Source organism: Esox lucius, chromosome 24, assembly GCF_011004845.1.
Source record: "Esox lucius isolate fEsoLuc1 chromosome 24, fEsoLuc1.pri, whole genome shotgun sequence".
Lineage (NCBI taxonomy): Eukaryota > Metazoa > Chordata > Actinopteri > Esociformes > Esocidae > Esox > Esox lucius.
This window is the reverse complement of record NC_047592.1, coordinates 23,661,989-23,684,251: the sequence shown is the minus strand read 5'-3', so window position 1 is coordinate 23,684,251 and position 22,263 is coordinate 23,661,989. Positions and strand designations below refer to the sequence as shown.

At 40.5% G+C, this 22,263-nt stretch overlaps 2 protein-coding genes across 3 annotated transcripts; both read right to left on the bottom strand.

Annotated features, from left to right (window-relative positions):
• Positions 1-289: 289 nt before the first annotated feature.
• Positions 290-15,411, bottom strand: ap1s1 (adaptor related protein complex 1 subunit sigma 1). Of its 2 annotated transcripts, XM_010905653.4 has the most exons (6): positions 15,216-15,411; positions 14,383-14,419; positions 10,988-11,166; positions 7,806-7,914; positions 5,565-5,702; positions 290-2,346 (listed from the first exon to the last, which is right to left on the bottom strand). In XM_010905653.4, exons 3-6 carry the CDS (start codon positions 11,164-11,166, stop codon positions 2,299-2,301), a joined length of 474 nt encoding a protein of 157 aa, XP_010903955.1. In that variant the 5' UTR covers positions 14,383-14,419; positions 15,216-15,411; the 3' UTR covers positions 290-2,298. The 2 variants fall into 2 exon arrangements, with proteins under 2 accessions (XP_010903955.1, XP_010903954.1); XM_010905652.4 differs by lacking the exon at positions 14,383-14,419 and having other exon boundaries at positions 15,216-15,409.
• Positions 15,412-16,034: 623 nt separating this feature from the next.
• On the bottom strand, positions 16,035-20,973 carry serpine1 (serpin peptidase inhibitor, clade E (nexin, plasminogen activator inhibitor type 1), member 1). The gene is made up of 8 exons (XM_010905651.5): positions 20,831-20,973; positions 19,174-19,412; positions 18,641-18,865; positions 18,001-18,195; positions 17,488-17,787; positions 17,139-17,225; positions 16,844-16,927; positions 16,035-16,544 (listed from the first exon to the last, which is right to left on the bottom strand). The coding sequence occupies exons 2-8, from the start codon at positions 19,409-19,411 to the stop codon at positions 16,498-16,500; spliced, it is 1,176 nt and encodes a 391-aa protein (XP_010903953.2). The 5' UTR covers position 19,412; positions 20,831-20,973; the 3' UTR covers positions 16,035-16,497.
• Positions 20,974-22,263: the final 1,290 nt, after the last annotated feature.

The following is a 22,263-nucleotide window of genomic DNA, read 5'->3' as shown; positions in this document are numbered from 1 at the left end:
AGGTGGCAGTTCATGGAGGAGCATTAAAAGTAAAACAAACACAAAACAATTGCAGATACATATGAAACAAAAGGGTGGCAATACACAATAGATGGCACACTACAAAAAACAATATAAGCTATACTGTCACAACTATTCTCTGAAATCACAGTGGATCCTGAACACAAAACTAGCTAGAATAAATAAAATGTAAAAACGGGCACATTTTAGCTGACAAAAAGACGTTCATAGCAAGCGACTGTCATTGTACTCGTAGAGTGAAAAAAGCCAAAATCACAACAATGCAAAAGTACTTTAAAATTGCATTTTATTTTCATTATAAAGTTACATTCACACAAATCCGTTTGATAACCTGTCTGCATCCAAAATGACACTTTCCCTATTAGAGCGCACCGCTTTGGATCAGATCCCCTTCAAAGTCAGTGTACTAGAAATGCAATATGGATGCCATAACTGGAACGAAGTTCAGCAGTTATTTATTCCATGCCACCCACCCCTCATGCTAGATCCTAAATGAATAACCACCCCCCACACACACACAGACACACAGTCCCTGAAAAAGTTATCCAAAATATCTTCTGATTCTTTGTTTTGGTTGAGATCCAATAATTCACACTAGCAAAACTGAAGCACTAACTCTTGCCCCTCTGACCATACAGCTATGTGACTTTGATTGAAGGGATATATAGGCCATGCATTCAAAGACAATGCCCCAATGACCCAATTTCCTATTTAGTGCATTACTGACAATCAGGGTCTATAGGTACTAAATAAGAAATGGGTTTCTTTGGAACAACACCTAAATGATATGCTAGTGTGGATATCGGAACGTAGCCTATGTATTGATACTTGGAGGGAAGCAATTCATTGGGAACGCACAATAGCAAGTACTATGCTAGCGCGAACCATGAGAAACTAGGTTATTAAAAGCAAAGGCTAAAGACAGATGAGAAGAAAACATTTCTGCAGTCAATTAGCAGTAGTTCATTCCTATTGGTTCCTTCCCTTTTGTTGCAAACAAACAAAAAATTGTATTCTTTGGAAAGTATGTATTTCATAGGAGTATGTCAGCCATGTTGTACAGTACTGAATTTAAAGTGAGTTGTTATAAGAATGGTAGGTCCATTATTTGAACTAAAAAATTCACATGTATATTAAATTGTTTGTTTTACCTTTTGTTTTGCATTGCAGCTCAAAAACTACCCTAAACTCTACCTTCCATTCTCTGTCTGCTGCCTTTTTCTTGCCCATGGTTAGTTTGGACTAATTTCAATCATTATCACATTGCATACTATCAGATTAAGCCCTTTAAACATAGACATTCATGTTAGCATAGAGAGAGAGCAAAAGAGTGAGAAGGAGAACAAGAGTGTTTGTGTGTGTTCCAGAATAGAATGCAGAAATATAATTTTAAATGATATGGAACTGGAATTTTGAGAAGAAACCATCTTCAGATAAACAATGGGCACTGTACACAATATGTTGTTAACTCTTTCTATCCATAGAACTGATTCTACTACAGGTTCAACTGAACTCACCAAGGCAGACAATCAATGTGGTCCCTTAAAAACAATAAAAACAGCAAACGGATTCAATTATTAATCTCATAGCATATAGCCCATATGGAAAACCTTTTAAAAGCCATTCATTTAAAAGCAACTCTACATGCGTCTCAAAATTTGTGACGCTAATAAAAAAAAAATAATAATGGTTCAAATGTTTTTGGACCCATCTCCCCTCTTCAAGGAAAGGTCCAATCAGAGCTGGGTTCAAATACCATTTCTATCAGACTAAACACTAAAAGCAGAACTTCCTAGAAGGAGGGTGCCAACAGAATTGTCTCCTTGCAGGGTAAAGCAAACTCTAGAAGTGAATGGTTTCCATGATAGAATTTGAACCCAAATTCTCGGTCACATAACGACAGTAGCTAAATCTTCTGGCCAAAAGTGGCATTGATTACACACAGTTGATTTACATAGGGCGAGGATCCACATCATAGATAATATACAACAATGTCAGACGTCAAAACTCAGCAGTACTACTCAAAGTGGGAATGTCAACGGGCACCCTATTTCACCTTTTGTTTGTATTTTCTTTTTAATATAAAGGGCACTTTCTAGCCCCAGAGTACTTCATATTGAATAGGGAGCCAATAGAGACGCAGTCCTCCCCCACACCTAAAACCCCTCGCAACAGACATATCGAACTCCTCCCGGTTGCACCTGGAACCCAAAATCCTCTCTCCATCTCTGTTAGCTGTTGGGTAAAAAGTGCAGCGATCAGAGTCCCGTGCCGTCATTATGCCAGACCCATCTCCTCGAGAACACTTCTGGGAGACTCGTCCTCCTGAAAAGGAGGAAATAAAGGATGGCTCAGAAACACAGTGACCATCAGCGTCAGATAAATCTAATTAAATAATTCATACTGAGTTTAGGTAAAGAACACTCAACCCAGACTTAATCAAATATGGACCACTCCCACAAACTAGGACATCTAACCTCAAGTCTGAATAAGAGACAGAGGTTGACAAGCATTTGTAGGGAACATATTTATCATGGAGTTGGAAAGACTAAGAACTGCAGTGTTTTAAAAATGTTTTTCTTGAAAAATTTAAATGCATTTAGGCTTAAAAATTATTTGCAATTACTAAATGTGATGGTTGGTATTAGGCTCTGGGCCAAATGATCCGACATGCTTACTTTTTCAAGATATTAACCTCTGTTGAGGTAGTAGGATTTTATATTGTGTGCATTTATTTCTTTTGAACACACTGCTTTTTAAAGGAAATGTTAATTATTGCAAATCTTGGAATAAACGCAGTGAGCTTGCTAGTTTAATTAGAGTGGAGTTTATCAGTAGCACTACCAAAAGCCGAGTTTCATCACTAGCATGTTATTCCAGGACAGGAACCTTCAGTTTACTCCAAGCATAAGCAATCAGTTTATTCCAAATAAAATGTGAATGCTACTAAAGCCTATAGGACATGAAGTTGAAAGAAAATACAGCTGAAGACTGTACCCACTTGATTCATTAAAACTGACAATTGCAACATTGGTGACCAAGGTACGATCCTTTGCACAGGCCTACACTAAAAATCTAAGGTTCTTTGAGGATCTTTATCATTGAAAGTTGGAAAAGTGTTTTTAAAGGGACCAGTATAGTATTAGCTAGTCCAGGGTGGTTTAGGATGGGAAGGATTGTACTGCAGATGTCTAAATTCGAAAGGTAATAGGTGAAATCCACCCATTACTTTAGTTAGAAAATACACAGGCATTTTTGAAGGAATATGATACTAAGGAGCGAAGTTGGAAAACAAAGTGGCCCAGAGAGTACTGAGACAGCGACTAAACCAACAGCAATGAGCAAGGTTTTGTTTTAGGAATTATAGGCATAGAAACCTGACCCATGAGCATGTATCCATTCTGAAATTGAGTGTAGGTAGTTATAAAGCCTTTAATAGACAGTGGCTTTATAAGGTATGTATTCAATATTTTTACATTACAATACAAGTTTTCCTATGAGTAACCCCTTTACCTCCTTCTTTAGGCCAACAGTTAGGAAAGCTACCTTAAATTATTAGCGGTACTAACCTGTGGGCATAAGTGCTTGTTGGTGCATTTTGTATAAGACTAATGAGCTAACGATATTTGATGTGTTGACTTCACATTTACATAAAAACAAATTGTAAGACCTCTTCTGTCTTGTTGTGCGCATCAGGTATTGTGGAAATCATGCAGAATAACTACCATGTTATTTTGGCCTGCACAATTTATGTTGTATTGTGTTCTCATTTTCTCACTGTGTTCTGTAAGAAAATAGTTCTTTTTTTTGTCTTGATGTGGCGGGAAAGATTTTGCCATAGCTGGATGCCGTTGTAAAATAAATGCAATGGATTACATACATCTAAAAGGCTGAATGTGTATGCAGTGTTTGCAGGGCCATTGCTCTCAGCTTCATGGGACATTGTTTTGAATTTCAGGAATTAATGATAAACATCCTTGTAAAATGTGTAGAATTTCAAGAAATTGTATTAAAATATTCAGATAGGAATATTTACAAGGGGGCCAATGTCGCCCATCGCTGTGCGCATTGCCACGGCACGTGACACAGCCCTGACCACACCCACCACCTAAGCCCCTTTTTGATCCAGAAAAAACCCTGGTCTAAGCAGATCACAATAAAAATGAATAGACGGACTGGCAAGAATGATTAAACGCGGAATATCACAGGCACTCTCATCAATTTTGTAATTAAATATTATTTGAAACATTGACTTAAAACATTAAATCCAGATTTAAACATTACAGCCATTTTACTTGTGTTTATGCTAGCCCAACAGTAAAAACCATACATATTGCTCATTTAACAGAAAATGTTGAAAGGAATTTCAGGAAGATGTCTTCTAATTGTATTTCGATGAACCATTTGAAGATTGTTCAAAAGGGTCAAATCAACCCCAAAGGCCAATTGGATGTTTAAAAGGGATCTTAAAATAACTTGTGGTTAACCCAAAGCATCGACGCAGAACTAAAGGATCCTCCAAGAGAGAATATCACCATATACTAGATGGGGATTGCTGCTGTACGGGGCCCTTGGCAGTGTGCAAGGTTTAATGCATATCATGTAAATATCTAAATCCTGGACAGCAACATGGTATGATTGGACTCACCTCCATGTTACTTTTCTCTCTACAGACATTGATAGGTAGCTTAGACTATATTTAGAGCCTCTATCAACTGCCTGAGACATTTGTTATTTGAGAAAAATAATGGTTAAACACTAATTGTGGTAGCATTATTTCTTCACAAGTACTGGATAAGCACGAAATGTACACAAAAAGCAACTGTGCAACAATTTCTTGTTGTTGCTTGACCTTTTTGGATTTTAGGCTATGTATTGGGAGAAGCACATTCTGATAACAGCGGATGTAAAAAGGGCTTTGTAAAAAAAGTTATTGTCTTCATTATAGCTCTACAAAAATATTTTATGTAATGAATAGCGCTGTACATTTTATTTTTATTGAGGGGTTTATGATTTTTGAGAACTCATCTGGTTTAGAAACTCCAGAAAGTTATTACATAGAACTATGTCCCCAGGTGTTCTGGAGTACATTGTAATGAAATGTAATCTATATCTGTAGGCTATGCCATATAGCCTATATGATGTTTAATAATAGGCAGATGCACCTGTAGTTAATAAACCTACATTCTAGCATAGATCTAAGCCATTATTTAGGTGTATAATGCTAATCATGAGATTATTTAAGCCTGTCACTTTAAATGAGGCATTTACTGAAATTGCAAAAAAAAAAAACACACTAGCTTCCTGAGCAGGCTCATTGACGTTTAGACAATTAGCCGACTAAGTTTGCCAAACGTAACATTGAATAGCTTCATATAATTTCTTATTTGTATATAGAAAAAAAGATTTATAATTCCCTCTGCGCTGAACAATCAACTATACACTGGACCAACATGTTGCAAAATGAATTGCCTCATTGACGACCCAAAAATCTATGAATCATACTTCCAGTAGATTGCGTGTGTGTGTGTGTGTGTGCATACCTCCTGTAATAAGTCTGCCTGTTCGATGGCCTTCAGAACACTCTTCTTCGACGTGTCCTGGATTTCCCCTCCCATCAGAAACTCATCCAGGATGAAGTAGGCCTTCTCAAAGTTAAAAATTATATCCAGCTCACAAACCTGCCACACAAACGCATTAGAATTAGGTTTATTTGGCAAGTACATTTACTGAGTGGCACCATGGATTTTAGATTGTCATTTGTGCACCCTCCCCTTACAAGGAGAACTGCACTTAGCCAAATATTATACAGTGGATAGAAAAAGTCTACACAGGTTCTTGTGATGTAAAAGAATGAGACAAAGATAAATCATGTCAGAACTTTTTCCACCTTTAATGTCACCTATACCATCAACAATTCAACTGAAAAGCAAACAAATCTTTGAGGGGGAAAAATTAAAAACTCACAATAACCTGGTTGCATAAGTGTGCACACCCTTAAACTAATACTTTGTTGAAGCACCTTATGATTTTATTTTTGGGTAGGAGTCTCCTGTGCACAGCTTTCTTCAGATCATCCCACAGATATTCAATTGGATTCAGGTCTTGTCTCCGGCTGGGCCATTCCAAAACATTAATCATCTTCTGGTGAAGCCATGCTTTTGTGGGTTTGGATGTGTGATTTGGGTCGTTGTTGTGCTCAAAGGTGAACTTCCTTTTCATCTTCATTGGTTAATTCTGGACACAGCCACATCCCCAGTTATAAGCGGGTGTGCACATTTATTTAACCAGGTTATTGTAAGGTTTTCATTTTTTATTTTTCCACCTCGAAGATATCAGGTTTTTTTCAATTGAATTGTTCACATTATAGGTCACATTAAAAGTGGAAAAAGTTCTGACATTGATTTCTTTGTCTCATTCTTTTACATCACAAAAACTTTTGTAGTCAATTAACCATTTATTTGTAGATGTGTGTGCTTAGGTTCCACCAGGTACCAAGGAACAATACCCTGGAACTTGGTTGAGTTCATATAAGATCAACCGACTACACACAATAGGTATTAGTATTATTTTCAGCATACCAAAACAGCTTTATATTGGTTTAATCTGACCGTAGCACCAGGTTCAAATACAAATGTGAAAGCTTTTTAGCAAATCAGAGGCACTTACATTTGTTTGGCTATTCTCAACAAAGGCTTTTTCTAGCAACATTTCCATATAGGCAATTGGAATGAAGGTGGAATCAAAAGGGAGATTTGGAGACCCCAAAATGCAATAAAGCTCTGTAAATGCCCAAATGTGGGCCTTGGACTATCCATGGACAGCTTCCACACTGAGCGTGGAGACAGGATACACTCATGGCTGCTACCAGGAATGTTGAGCATGCAACTAGTTCACATTCTTAATTGTTCCCTGAATAGTGGAATATTAAAGTATTCTTTCCACCCATTGTTAGACTTATCAAAGAATATTGGTCTGTTCATTTGTAAGTAATTTGCCCATTCCCAAGGTGATATGTGAGAAATAGATTTGACACAACAGAGCTACTTAAGACTAATATGTACTTACAGGTAGGATATAAATCCAGATTCAAATGTTAGATTTTATTTATGAACATATTCAACAACATATTTTAATAAATAAAACATTGTCCCTTAGCAAATGTATTAGTATTACATATTATAGTTTCTCTTATATTGTTTGTACATACACTTATGCTCAATACTTGTCTTATTTTTATTCAGCCCTCTTCGCTCATCTTTATCAAGGGTGCAAATATTTGAGATGACTGAACAAGTGGTAAAGCCAAAGGGAAAGCAAGAGAGCAACTGTTAAACAGATGAAGAGGGACGGTGAGGGACAATAACAAGCAGAGGATGTGAGTCACTGATGGACGGGAAAACCGATCCACTGTGCGGTACAGAAGACATGGGCGCGTGGAGCAATAAAGCCATTGAAAGTGCGTAGGTCAGAAAGTAGTAGATGGAAAAACAGAATTACGGACCGGGCAGAGGGAGGTGGAGCGGGCAGAGGGAGGCGGAGGGGGCCGAGGGAGGCGGAGGGGGCCGAGGGAGGCGGAGGGGGCCGAGGGAGGCGGAGGGGGCCGAGGGAGGCGGAGGGGGCCGAGGGAGGCGGAGGGGGCCGAGGGAGACGGAGAGACGGAGGGGTCCGAGGGGTCCGAGGGAGACGGAGAGACGGAGGGGTCCAAGGGAGACGGAGAGACGGAGGGTGCAGAGGGAAATATTTGGCTACAGTAGTCCCTTTAGGAGGGGGAGAAGACTCACGCTGCCAAAGTATTTATCCAGAAGCTCTACGAAGCGGTGGATGACCTCCAGAGTGATTAGTTCATTATCCTGCTCCTCCACCGCACAGCAGAAATACAAACTGGCATACCTGAAAAACACACAAACATACACTGCCTTTAGCACCAGGATCATGCAGAGGTATGAATGAACCCAGGCATTTCTTTTACGGGCGAAGTTCTGGGTAATGCCTATAACTCCAGTCAGTCACTCTCCCTGGACATCCACTAACTAGTGGAAGAGAATCTCTTTTTCCCAGACCGTGGAAAATTAGCAACGATGAAGATCCAATGTCTCTGAGTGACTGACTACCCATTGTTATATAGAGTAATGGTTGGAGACGCGTCTGCCACACAGGAGACCAGGTATCAAATCTGGACTGGGACAAAACAAAATAGGATTAGTTCAGGATAAACTAAAACTAAAGTAAAACTGCTTACGGTTGTCGCAATGGACAAACTGCAACCAACATGTCTAACACCATAAATCACTTGAAGTTTTTGACTCGGTCGTGAAATGTTGCTCACTCACTCAGGAACAGCAGGTTAGAGTTAGGGCAACGGGAAAGTCTCCCAACTCCTTTCAATACTTCAATAGTAGTTAAGTGCAATTGTTAGCATAGAGGGCTGGATGTTCACTTTCTAATACCTTTTTATTTTTTCAGTTTCATCTTAAGAAACGATTGTAGTAGTAACCCTCACCTTTGTTGGATGACAACAACAACATATTTAAATACTAAGCTGTTAAGCTATTAAATTGAGTTGTGCATTATCAAGGTGTTGTAGGATGAAGTGCAAGCCCATGTGGAGCACATTGTCCATGTTGTCCCCCACTGATAAAAGCTAGCTAACAACACCGGGATTAGCTTCTCCACCAGGACATTTTTCGATATCCCTGCTTGGTGTGGGGGACACGGCCAGCACGGACAACTCCGCCTAGGTACAATACCCCTCACCGCCAAACTCCATTGAAAATAAATGCGCCGCCCCGTCCACCCCTTCCTGTCTGAAACCACCTATAGCCAACAGACCCCCCCCTCATGTCAAACGGTCTGTAGATCCCTAGACCATACTGTGTGTGTCTGTGAGAAAGACACAACCTTGAGAGCATTGGAGATGTCCATTAGTGCAATGGCTCCCTGACCTGGCCAAAAACAGGTACTGCACAAACCTCCTTTGAGAACTATTACAGAGTTGGCATCAGATATAAACCTCAGTGTATTACTCTAAAGGCTCAGATTTCCGTAATCAAATACATGGGCAGGCACCAATGTCACTTGACCGTGGCTCTGACCGACCTGCCCCTGAGTACCAAAGCCATGCCCCTGGTAATTTACAGAAGTTAGAAAGGTACAAACTGGTGTTGACCTAAAACGCTTGTAAATGTCCTGACTATGGCATAATTAAACAGAAATACTAAGGAGAGAGTAAAGTACACTGTGTTACAGCTCCAAGTGATTTGTAAAGTAAAATACCAAAAGAGAAAATGTTTAAAGCTGTCTGCAAGAGATTTTTATTCAGTAAACCATTGACAAACTTCTATCAATAACAGCCTGGAGTGGTCTGTTGTCAATGCCAGTCAACAGGACAAAGAAATAGATACGCATTTATTATAAACATGCTTTGCTATTTTGAGAAAAGATGATCCAAGCATCAAAACATATAGGGTACCTCTAAATATATCTGTTTTGCTCACTAATTAAGATGGTTTACTAATTGGATACTACACCCAATTAAAATGTTTTCTCCCTGTGCATCAAGCAACACATTAAAGTGACATTTATTTTATGCCCTTATTACTACAAAAAAATCCAGGAGTTTGTAGAGAGCCATGGCAAGCATATTAGCTAATAGCTAAAAGTTAGCTATTAGCGGGGCAACACTTTGGCCGGTAGCCAAGGAGCCTAAGTGAGCACAACTTTTTAATTGCAACAATCCCACAAAAACGACCAAGTGAAATCAATAATACAACAATGTAAATAGAAGACCTCTAATCTCATCCCCGTACCAGGCTCAATTTCCTCAAGCAGACTTGGACAGAAGAGAGCCACTTGCTGAATGAGAAACTTTCAATGTACCAAATAGATCCATCAGCACAGGCCAGCAAAAGGCTTTACTGCGGTGTAGCTTCTAATTGCCACAAAGGATTAAAAAAACACCACTCAAAAAAACGTTGGATATATTTAGTCAGTTAAAGTTTTGCCAGTAGCCAATGAAACAATAAAAGGAATCAGGCAAGTCTAGTTCGGCCGGCCGATTAGAAGGGATGAATGCCCTCAACTGGTGTTGTGATGTACTGTATATTACCCCAAAAAGCATACACGGATGCTCCACCAGAAAGTCGTAATATATCTGTATTATTATTTTTTTGGCCGTACTATAAAGTAGCTTCTGAAGGTTGTAGCCAGCAAAGTTTTTGTCTATCCTGAACAAATCCTAATGCATAATTTGCTTTGAGGCTCAAACACCGCCCCCCTGCGTGGGAGTCCACATCTCGAACCACTACACTATTTAACAAGGGGTAGTCAGTCAGTCAGTCATACAGTCAGTCAGTCACAGTCAGTCAGTCACTAAGACACATTCGCTCTTCTTGGCTTACACAGTCCGACAAAAATAGGTTTAACACGACACTTGTGTGATGAAAATGTGTTCTCTCTTACAGCTTTGATGTGTGAAAAAGGCTAGTTAACGTTGTGTCTACTGTTGGTAACGTCTGTGATGACAAGTTATTTTTTAGAAGAAGCCATGTGAGATATTGTGACATTGAAGTGCCATAAATGTTAATGAGGATAAAGTGCACATGCGTGACTTTGGCAAAAATGTCTGAGGAGGCAATAAAGCTAAAAAAGAACGAGCATTTTCAATCCTTGGCTGTTATTGCGATTCACATCTTGGTGGGTGATTAATATGATACTTTAACATTGTGAAATATAAACATTACATTACTAAAATTTGATGTCGAGTTTACAGGCATTTCAATGAACACAGGAAAGTTTTTGATTTATTGTCGAAAGGCAAGCTGGTTAAGCCGCAGTTTATGATGTCAGTCTATGCTGTGTGTTACACAACTCAAGGAAATGCAGTCTGTGAATGTCATGTTAAAAACAGTATACAGCCGTCTATAGACCTACACACTGTAACGCATTTGTGAGCTTTATCCGGTACCTCTTGTAGACAATCTTGAGGTCCCGCCACTCCAGGAAGCTGCACATCTTGGGCTTGCGAGCCAGCACCACCTGCATGAGCTCCCGGACCATCTTCTTCTTGTCCCGCTCGGCCGTGGCAGTGTACCACTTCTGGAGACGCAGCTTCCCCTGCCGACTGAACAGCAGCATGAAACGCATCTGGTCGGGGGGGGGGGGACCAGGAGGGGAGAGTTAAGCCTAATACTACAGACACGCAGTCATACAAAAGGCATTAAAGGAGAAGTTCCATATTTGTTCCGATTGGTATCAGATGGTTTCTCAACCTGTCTATGGGCCAAGAGAAACTGCAGTCAGGAAACTTGAGTCATATTAAAAGAACAATTATCACCAAATCATATTTCATCTGATGTTACTTAAAGGTGATATTGGCCATTAAAAAAAACAATCCCACACTTGATTACTTACATCAACTTCTTTTTAGTGTTTATAGGCAGCTGACATTTCTGATGGCTTGTAAAGAAAACTGAACAGTGCATTCGTTTCTTGTGGCCCATAGACTATTTACAGGGCGAGGACCCATCTAACATCACATTGAAAAGTCACTGAATTCTCCTTGAAATGCATCTACACGGGTGGAAGACCGAGTAGGGCCAGCCGGAGTATTAGATAAGGACAGGATGAACTACAGCGTACTACAACAACCAGATTAAAACGGACTGGGAGGGAGGGATGAACTTCCTACATTCCCTGCCAGAACAGCAGCGATGGGAATGAATTGAATACATACACAGAATATATTTGAGACGTATCGACTTGACAGTAACGCAGTCGTCGGCCTTAGTTGGCTATGCTGCCACAAAAACCCGGCTACTCTATTTTCCCTTCATAGCTAGTCCTCCAAGTTTTTGTTAAATAGGGAGCCAATTTTATTCCCATGACTGATGAAAACGAGTTGACATAAGAGTGAAACGTCTGAAGGCTCAAAACACCCAGTTGTAGTGCCTACCATGAAACAACTCTAGAGACGGGGAGGGAGGGGGGCGATGTGGGTGGAAAACTGAGCACACATAATAAAAGCCACCCAGAGATAGAAATCAGTGAGACCTGACAATGGGAAAAGCACACAGTTAAACATAAAACAAAAAGGCCGTAGCTAAGCTGCAAACACACACTGTCACAAATCTCAGCAAACCTGGACTGGGATTGGGGTCAAACTCTAGAAAGGGGGATTATCAGTAGGATGACAAGGACTGAGACAGAACAATATGTACACAGACGAAAAAGATGAACTTTGTATGAGGAGTGAGAGATGGATGAGGGTTGGAGGGAGGGAGAGAGAGGGCGATACTCTGAAAAGTATTCAACCCCTTGGACATCTCCGCATTGTAGTGTCACAATCTTGTTTGGAGTTTCTTTTCCACTGATCAATAAAGTCTGTTATGTCAAAGTAAAAAAAAGAAAAATAACACAATTTGCAAATAGTTCACAATGAATTACAAATATAAAACCAGAACAATTGACAGCATAAGTATTCACGCCCTTTGCTACGACACACCTGAATAAACTGTGGTGCAACCAAATGTCGTTCATTCACAAGTCATTTAAGTCACATAATTAGTTGAATGGAGTCTACCTGTGTGCAATTAAGGCATCGCTCATGGTTTCGGGTTAAATAAACCCGTCTCTCGGAGGTCCCACATTTGGTTAGTACAATTCCTAAAAAAAAACTACATTATGAAGAGAAATGTAAAGTACATCATGAAAAAGGTTGTTTGACCCCAAGTACACGGCCAAGACAATGCTGGGGTTGCTTTGGTAGACACCTTTCCAAACAGACATACGGCTGTAATTGCTGCCATAGGTGGCTACACCAAATATTGACAAAAGGCAGTAAATACTTATGCAATCAATTATTTTCTGTTCGATATCTAATTACTTCAGAGCTGTTTCTAAATTCTATTTTTTACTTTGACATTAGGGACTTCTTTTGTGGATCTGTGGCAAAATCTAATTATGTCCATTGCTATTTCATGTTGTACCACAAAATGTGGAAAGGTCCAAGGGAAGGAATACTTTTGAGAGCCATGTACTGCACATGGGTCTATGACTGCATTTCAACCCAATTAATATTGACTGGGGGGAGAAACTCTGCTCAGCATCTCCCGACGGAGTTGTCCTAGTTATTGGACACTGCTGCGTTCATGCTCTCCCTGGACCACAATCTCTGCTTTGAAATGAACGCACACTGCGTGGTGCTATGGCACTCCTGAAGGACTCTTTTGCCCACTAATGCAGCACATCTACACACAAATGTAATAAGGTAGCCAAGCCTGTTGGCATCTGCACTTATCAATAGCTATCGTCATTAACATTGCCTTTGTAACGTAGCCTAAACAGTCCGTAAAAGACACCTTCTGAAATGACTGTCGGTGCGTGTGAGAGGGAGGGGAAAAGTGTCAGTGTTAAAGACAAAAAAAGAAAGTGAACACGTGAGAAGCTGTGAAACACTTCACACAGAGGCATGTGATCAGGGAGGGTAAAGCAGAGAAGGCCATGATGTGCTTAAGAATAGACTGGATTCCTTTTGGGAGATTATTCTTAGGCTCATCTGTGTCAGATACAACGATGTGAGCAGTCCGACTCAGTTAAAGCCACCAAAGGACCTGCACTATTCCAGCCTGGGTTCAGTACTGTTTGTGCCATATTGCCAACCCAATCATCAAAGGACCAACCGTATTCTAGCCTGGCTTCAGTTCAGTTTGTGCCATCTTGCCAATCCAATTATCAAAGGAATTGCAGTACTCTCGCCTGGGCTCAGATCTGTTTGTGCAGTCTTTTCAACTGCCATGGTGATTATCACACCAAACAGAAAAAGGTCATATACAAGTTGGCAAGACAGCAGAGGAGGATCTGAGACCAAGCCAACAGTACTCAACTGAGCCAACCCTCTTCTGTGCACAGTATACTCCAAAGTAAATCCAACACAAACATTAGTACAACTTAAACAGGTCACAATTCAAACAGCAACGCTAGCAGATCACAAATATTAGTATACTAGGTCTTATGAAACACTAATGATAGCAAACTGTAGTGAAATGTTAAGTCAGGCTTAGGATATAGCAAACACAACGTTAGACTGAAAGCTACACAGTCACAGCCTGAGGGAGAGTCTGTTTGCAACATCATTCCAACTCCTTGTCATGCATTTTCACACCAAATAGGGAATTGGCATTATGGTCCAAACAGTCCCTCCTGCTAGTTAGTTAGCTGGTTACCATGATACATTAATATGCAAAGCTGAGCTAAATGCTTTTTCAGGAACCACTGGTTAAATAGCAGATTCAGAACTAGACATGTCATACAAACTCTACTCACACCAATAAATAACAACTATGCTAGCTCCACTTTACTTACAGATGACCCCACTCAGTGCCTTTTCTCTAGTATTCATCTGACAGAGAGAAGGAAAGACGGAAGGGATTCATGTAAGGTGATGAGGAGAGTATTTCCCTGTTTAGGAATGAACTGGTGAAGGGAGTATTTCCAATATTAAGTTGACAAAAGGTGAAGATTGTCAAATAGTCAACAGTTTCCCATCCGGTCCACTGTATAGATACAAAACCAGACAACAGCAATATGCAAGAGGCAGGCTAATTGACTTACTGTGATCACCATGTCAGCAACAGTGAAAGTGGAATCACTTGGCAATAGTTGAAAACCATTTTATCTATACATATTGATCATCAGTAACAAGCAGTTTCTAGGGCAGTCAAGCAGATCAGGTTGCAATTACAGCTGTTAAAACCAATGGTGTACAAACAGGAGCATGTCCAGGCAAGATCTCAAGAGTAGGTTTCACCGTCAACCTGACAAAAAAACTCCCTAACGTTAGAAACCTAGCTCGCAAGTTAGCCATTTGTCTAATCACTATTTGGATGGCTAAGAAAAATATATATATACTAAGAACGTATGATGTTAAGTGAGGTTAGATTCGAAGATAACTTGCTAGCGTTAGCAACATAACTGATAACGCCATATGTTACTAGCGAAGTTAGAAATTATAAATACAATTCGAACATGCGGCCTGTCCACATTGGTATGCTACCTGTACGTTAGCATTAGCCACTTTATGGCTAACATACAGGTGAGGAGGTACTCTGCTTCCTGAAACCATACACCTTACTGTAGCTAAAGAGGTAGCCGGATAGCTTTAGCTATTGAACTATTTTTATGACGAGATTACATACCATTTTTATCGGGTTCCCAGTGCAAATGGTCTTCGTTGATTAATTAATTAATTTTCCTTTTGGTTTTAAAACCAGCAAATGTCAACATTCCATGTCGGTTTCAGAATACTACGGCTCGAGCGGGCAACCAACCCATTCAGCCTAGTTGGTAGGAACAAGGACTGAATCCGGTGACAGACGTCAGCTGTTCCCCTCCTCAGTGAACATGCGCATTGCGCATTTTGTGGCAAGAGGTGAAGCCAGTTTTGTAGGCAAACCCACCGAGGCCACTCGTTTAATCAACTGTAGGTCTACTTCAAAAGGTTTAATAACTAAAAGTGAACATTAACTTATTTAATTTGCGTGTATGACTAAACTAAACGTTATAAATTGGATTCGGTGTGTGCGAGGATTCTATGTGGTGTCTCGCGCCAGTACAGTCAGCATGTTGGATGTTGTTGCCATGACAAACAAGACGGTCGGTAATGTGGTTCCCATGGAAACTGAATTCTTAGGTGATGGCCAACATGTGTGCATTCAGTGCCAAGATTCATTTTTCCCCCAATCGATTATGTCAATTTAGCTTGCCAGGTTTTTGTACGCTGTATTGTGGCCAATATTACATGAAAGGTGTACACGGGTATCGCTACAAAAGTAAGTAAAGTAAGGAAAGCTTGTCTCAGACTGTGGGGATGATTTCTTTTTGAAGTAAATTCATTTGAATTAGAAATCAATATTTTGACCTCCAACTTCTTAAAATAAATTATTGCTTGTTACATTGCATGTTACAGATAGATCAACAAACACTTGAAACATGACTGACCCTTTTAATATTTTTTTTTAAAAAAGCTATAATTTTAATAAATATATATTTGAAATGCTACAAAAATACAACTGTTTGAGCAAACAGACCATTACAGAGTGTAAACAAAATTGAACAGCATAATAAAAATACATAAATCCGTTCAGATCTAATTCAAAATCTCTCCCTTGAACATTTCAGTCATTCAGTCATACCATTGCTCACATTAAATAAATATAATACAAAATACATCCCACCAGAGCAATTAACAGATATCAACTTTCACATCTCATAAAAATGAAGGCATTCTCATCTTTTTGGTAATATGTGGTTATGTATGATTTTTAGGAGTAGTTATTGTTCAGGTCATATAAATTATTTCATTATTCAGGGGTGATCTCAGTAGCATGTAGATTGACAGTTACCCCTGCCAGTGGAATGATAGGAGTGTTTCATGGTCATTGTGTATCAGTTGGTTTTTCAGGGTTTCCTTACATTTGATTAGCTTTGATTGGGTTGGTTGACTTGACCCATGAACAGAACAGCACCTGGGAGGGAGAAACAGATACCATTCATATTAGAGGATGACCAAAGTAGGAAATATGTCAAAATGTCTGAGGGAGGAAGTGATCTCCATAAAAAATATAACTTCATATACAGGGACAAAAATACCTGCTATCCTTTGATTTATAAAGTGTATACATGTATAATAATACATGTATAATGTACTTGTATAATAATAGCACAGCTACTTAGATTTGTGGTGAGGTAAGACAATAAATTGTTTATGCTAATATCTTGTTTTTAACATGTAGATGGTTATGCTGGCAGAATAAGGGGACCTCACCTGTGGAGTTGTGTTGGATGAGGAAAAGAAATGGCCTGTCCAGGGTGATTTCTTCTACAGCCATACGAGAGAACATGATAGCACCTGCAATGGGCGAAGATAGAAACAACAGTCAAAACACAATTCTGTTATCTTTCTAGAGCATTCTTTCAAGCTACTGTGCTTCATGTTATGGTTCTTACGTGTTTTTTGGCTTGGTATCAGTATAAACACTTTTTAACAACTGCTAATGTATAAAGGACTTTATGAAATGTTATTGATTGATTAATAGTATCTTAATTGTCATGTTATGTACTTGTGACTGATGATCCTTTGGTCCCCTCTTCATTCAACTCTATCTTGACCTTCTGCAGAACCTTGGACACACTGAGCCTTTCCTCAGCTGGATGAAAAGAAAGGAAAGAAATATAGGGATATTTAATGATATTTTAAAAATGATTTAAAAAAACAACAATGTAGATTTGCTAAATACACACACTAGTCATGGTATAAATCAAGAAAGGAAATCTGTCACCTCCCAAATTATATACCAGTTAGAATGTATGTCAAATGAATTACTTTGTTCTGTGGAATACCAGTGTGGCTATGGGAACAGCTTTCTTAAAATTGAACTCAAACAAGCCTTAGTAGTGGAAGGTACTCACTGGTGATACGGGTAAAGTCTGCCTTAGCCAGGTTGAACATGTTCCCCAATCCCATACTGGTCAGGGGGGTTTTGAGATCCACCTCGGAGTCGAGGGTGAACCTGGGCAGGGCCAGTTGACGCTTGACACTCCTCATCTCCTCCCTCCACTGCTGCAGGCGCCGGCTGGTCAGCTCGCCGACGAGCGCGCTCACCGGCGTGTCGCGCTCAAACGGGACGACTAGCAGCATGCTCAGGGCATCGCCCTCGTAAGGAACGCTGATAACGTCGTAGTCCACACCGTCAGGGGTCACGAACTCACCTGTGGAGCGGAAGGGGGTCAAGTTGAATTGGTTTCAGGATGTGAAAACATTTGCTCATGCACGGATCTGATGTTTGGATTTGGCACCAAGTGAGAGCTTCTAAAGTTAACTTAACATCTTTATAGAGAAGAAGTATGCAGTGATCAGATATTAATAACAGAGATGGCGGACTGTTTAACTCCACATCAAAAAAGGCCTGAGGAGGTGCCCACCATATTTGAAGCGGTTTGTCTGCCTCATCATTGGAACGGTCACTGAGCTGCCGTTGGCACACTGGAACAGCCTCTCCTGTGTCATCTTGGGGTCAAAGGGCACCTTCCATAACCCCTGGAAGTGCAGAGCACTCAGCAGGACCATGCGTGTTTCGTCAGTCAGTGCATCCGATGACAGGAATGAAGGGATGTTACCTGAAGGAGTGAGAGAAAAGAGGAGGGATTGAAAGTTTGTTGGGACAATGGTGGCTCTATAGTAACTCATGTTGTTGTGTGTTATATGGCCAAAATACTATGTCCAAGGGCTGTTTTCACGTGCACAGATACAGCCATTGGCTGTGGACATATGTCCATATACCACAATACCCGGGAATGCCTTTTAACTATTAAAAACCAGATATCAAAGCAATAACAGCAGTATAACATAATATTTTAAAATAGCAGCAGTGAGGTATGGTCTCACGCAGATTCTTTGTCTATCAGCCTTCAGTGTTCGAATCATCCCGTTTATGATGCGTAACCTTTTTCCACTTTGTCCCTCCATTGAATAATTAACATTTATCCTGCAGACAGGGGACCCAATCTCCCAACATCCCAGAGAAGGACATATATTTGGTTTGCCTGCCTCCTTGCCTCTCACCTGCGGTGTGGTCGGAGACCCAGGCATTGATGATGTCCAAGGCCTGGTAGGGCTTGGAAAAGTCCAGCTGGTGAGGGAAGGCCTGGAATGCTTTCCGCAGACCTTTCCTGAAACCTTTCTCCAGGACCATCTTCCTCTCCACCATCACCCCGCTGGCCAGCTCCACTCCCTCCGTGCTAGCAATGTCCCGCTGGAGCAGGCGCTGCTGACGGGCCATCCCGTGCTCTGGAGGAAAAGGAAGTGGTTAACCGTCGGGTTTGTGGATTTAAAGTGTGAATTCAAAAGCACAACGGAGGCTGAAGATCAAGATGATATAGAGGAAGAATGAAGAGGATTCGGGAAATGACTAGAGCATTGTGTTCCGGCGTGGGTCACCAGCTAGACTACAGCACTTCCGTTTTTGTTATTGCCATGTTGGCAAGGAGTCATCGGTTGTAAACCGATGCCTTGTAGCCGTGTTTACGTTGCGAAACTCATGCAACCACATGTAGATAAAGCTTTTAAACGTGACTTGAACTACAGTCCACCCTTACCTTCTAGAGTGAAGCCCATTTTGGAATTCAGTGTTTTCAGGGTTTCGCCTGCGGCACCCAACTGAGCCATGCCCAGAACGGAGGCCACTCCGAAGGGGGAAAGGGCTAGGTTAGAGTCTCGGGTGGTCAGGGCCATCTGGGAGAAGACCTGCATTCCAAAGTCTGTCTGTTTCTCCTGGAGTTTAGAGAGGGCAGCTCCAGAGGCGTAGAGAAAGAAGCACACGAACAGAGACAGCATTCTGGGTAGAGAGGGAGGAGGAAAGGGTGAGGGAAGTTGTTGAGAGACACGCTTAGGAAATAATGTAGATGTTGGAGGGAATTCAGTGAAGTATTCAACAATACCATGTCACACTGTACAAGTAAATCCTGTTAAGGACGGAGGGAAATGTATTCAAGAACAACGATAATGAACCCAAGGTAAGAAGGGATCGATTAGGGGAATGGAAAGAGCCTGCTTCCTATCAAGGTCATAGGTTACTGCCTTTGTTACTGCTAGGTTATTTCCTAGCCTTTACACATTATTGCTGGCCCTCTTGGGTTACAGGCAGGGCCTCTTTATAAGCAATTGTGATAACTAATATAAATAGGGCTTATATAACTGATTGAAATGACTGACGTATGATTGACAAGGCTGTGTACAGGGAAATCAGGAAAGGATATCGATTTTAGATCAAATGATGGTGGGATTAAGGACTGCTGTAGAATACATTATTCCCCAAAAGGTACAGTACCATACAACTATAGATGTTGGATAAATCTAACTTCACACAATTCTTGCTCTAATAGCAATCACAACTAAGAACATTTTACAAAATAATAAAAAGGAATGATAGATTCCACAACATTCCACCAGAGAACAATTGTTTGTAAAAACAGTTCTGGACAAAGAGCAGTAAATCAGAAAAGTCTCTGTTTCTGATTAAATAACAGGGCACCAAACAGGAAACAGACTAAAACCGTGAGGGACTATAGAGCAAATCATCCAATAAAAAACATAAATTACAAAGCACTTGGCTGTGTGGTGTGCCTTTATAAATACATCCCAGACAGTGTCATATCTTGACACACTGGCCTTGGTATTAGCTCTTCCTGTGGATACAGCTGTTGGAATGAGACAAAACAAGACAAGAACCCTGAATGCCAGACTTAGTCATGCTTTGTTTAAGAGGCAGAAAATAAACAACAGCAACCCCCAGACTTAGGTAAATAACAGTTGAATAATAGTAAAAAAGAGAGGTCTTCTCAGTGTCCTTGCAGGCCATAGAATCAGACTGATGCTGTGCATTCAGCCTCCCCCAGTTAAAAACACGTATAGCCATCCAACTTTACTCACTTCTGCTCTAATTTCAGAAGTCATTTATCTTTGTTGTCCTAGTGACTAGTCAGCAACCAATACGTTTGAGACATTTAGGTTCGGGGTTAAAATGTACTCATATCACACATTGACCATGTCTGTATCCAACTTGTTGTACAGATTGGGGAACAACCTCGGAGTTACGGTCGGGACACATGCAGACGTTCAATATGTGCTTCCATGTAGTGATTTGTTACCTAATAGCATCATATGAAAAAACGCGATGAAGTTTGCCTGGGGGAAAAATACTTCCAGGGACACTAACAATTTTTGTATAATGAATAACAACAAACATCCTCATACCTTAAAGTTGTGAAGTGTTGAGAGATTCAGATGAAGATTAGCTTGATCCTGAGAAAGTAGCTGCGTGGTTACTTGAGTGTAATAGTTGTAGGTTGTAGTTGTAGTTCAGCCTTTCGCCAGGGTTAAAAGTGAAACAACCTGTGAATGGGGGTGAGCTTTCTGCAGCTAATATAGCGGAATGACTGCCCTAAGGCCCCTCCTGCTCCCCATCTAGGCCACACCCTCAGTAGCAACACTCGGTAAACACACATTGAAAGGAAGTTATTATTGACTATGAGATCATCATCCTTCAGACCGGGATGCTGCTCCCTAGCGAGAATAAAAGACACGCGCGCATGCATGCACACTCTTTCACACATACACACACGCACACGCACACGCACACGCACACTGCACACACTCACTCTTTTATACCCAGACCTTCTCCTTGCTCTCATTCTCTATTAGCCTCACGCAGCCCCTCAACACACATTTGATTCTGTTTCTTTTTTCACTCAGAGAAGGTCCAGTCTTGCTATTTACTTAGGTGAGTAGGTTCTGTCTGGCAAAATCTGACAAAAATAGCATTTCATAATTACTAAACCAATGTCACCAGTGAATAAAATATAATTTTACAGAGAGCGAGACGGAGAGAGAGTAAAAAATAAATCGAGTAAGAAAAAAAGCTCATTAAAATGTTCTGCTTAGATGGTTCCAGTAATACCTAATCACTTCCACTGTGTCAGCTCATCCATCCACACTTTTCGGTGAATTGGCCTGTCTCTTCCCTCACAGACTGATGAAACATACACTCAAACAAAATCAAACACACACACACACACAGTTCTGACACATCAAAATTCCAAATTTGGTTTTGTAGTTGCCAGCATTCCATGGCACTGGGCTCACAAAGCACTCACACTTTCCATACTAAGAGTAAGCCATAACAGGGAAAGTGAGGCAGGTAAATGTGTTCCAAATGAGGAGTGTTCCAACGTTACAAGCAAAAAGGGACAGTGACAAATCGAAAAGTAATGCAGTTCTTTTCTTCACAGACACACAGTATTTTTTACCCTTGTGGGTAAAACTATATGCCCTATTTTCCCTGTCCACGTAACATAAAATAACCTAACCCAAATGCTACAATCACAACTGTACAACAGCATTGTATGTTTAAGATTCAATTGACCCACTACAACATTTGAAACCCTGAGGCCAAAACACAATTTTTTGTTTGATTAAACCCAGATTGCTGGATGACCTCACAGAATTCTTCCTCTTTCTTTCTCCACAAACATCTTATTTTTTTCCACAGCAAACAGGAAAACAGGGTTTCTGGGGGATCAACAGAATTATGAGGCAAAAAAGACAACATGGTAATACATTGGGGCACCTTTGAGTATCATAAGCAGTTACATTGTCTTAGGCAATTCAATTATTTTCTTTAAATTAGT

What these genes read in the sequence shown, in the direction of transcription:
- ap1s1 (XM_010905652.4), bottom strand. An exon ending in TGGATAAATACTTTGGCAGC is followed by an intron (nt 5,703 to 7,805) that starts GTGAGTCTTCTC and finishes TTTGTGTGGCAG; the next exon opens with GTTTGTGAGCTGGATATAAT. An exon ending in AGGCAGACTTATTACAGGAG is followed by an intron (nt 2,347 to 5,564) that starts GTATGCACACAC and finishes CCTCCTTTTCAG; the next exon opens with GAGGACGAGTCTCCCAGAAG.
- serpine1 (XM_010905651.5), bottom strand. Translation starts at nt 19,411, where the DNA reads ATGCTGTCTCTGTTCGTGTGCTTCTTTCTCTACGCCTCTGGAGCTGCC. An exon ending in AGACTTTACCCGTATCACCA is followed by an intron (nt 17,226 to 17,487) that starts GTGAGTACCTTC and finishes CTTTTCATCCAG; the next exon opens with CTGAGGAAAGGCTCAGTGTG. An exon ending in CAAAGGATCATCAGTCACAA is followed by an intron (nt 16,928 to 17,138) that starts GTACATAACATG and finishes CGCCCATTGCAG; the next exon opens with GTGCTATCATGTTCTCTCGT.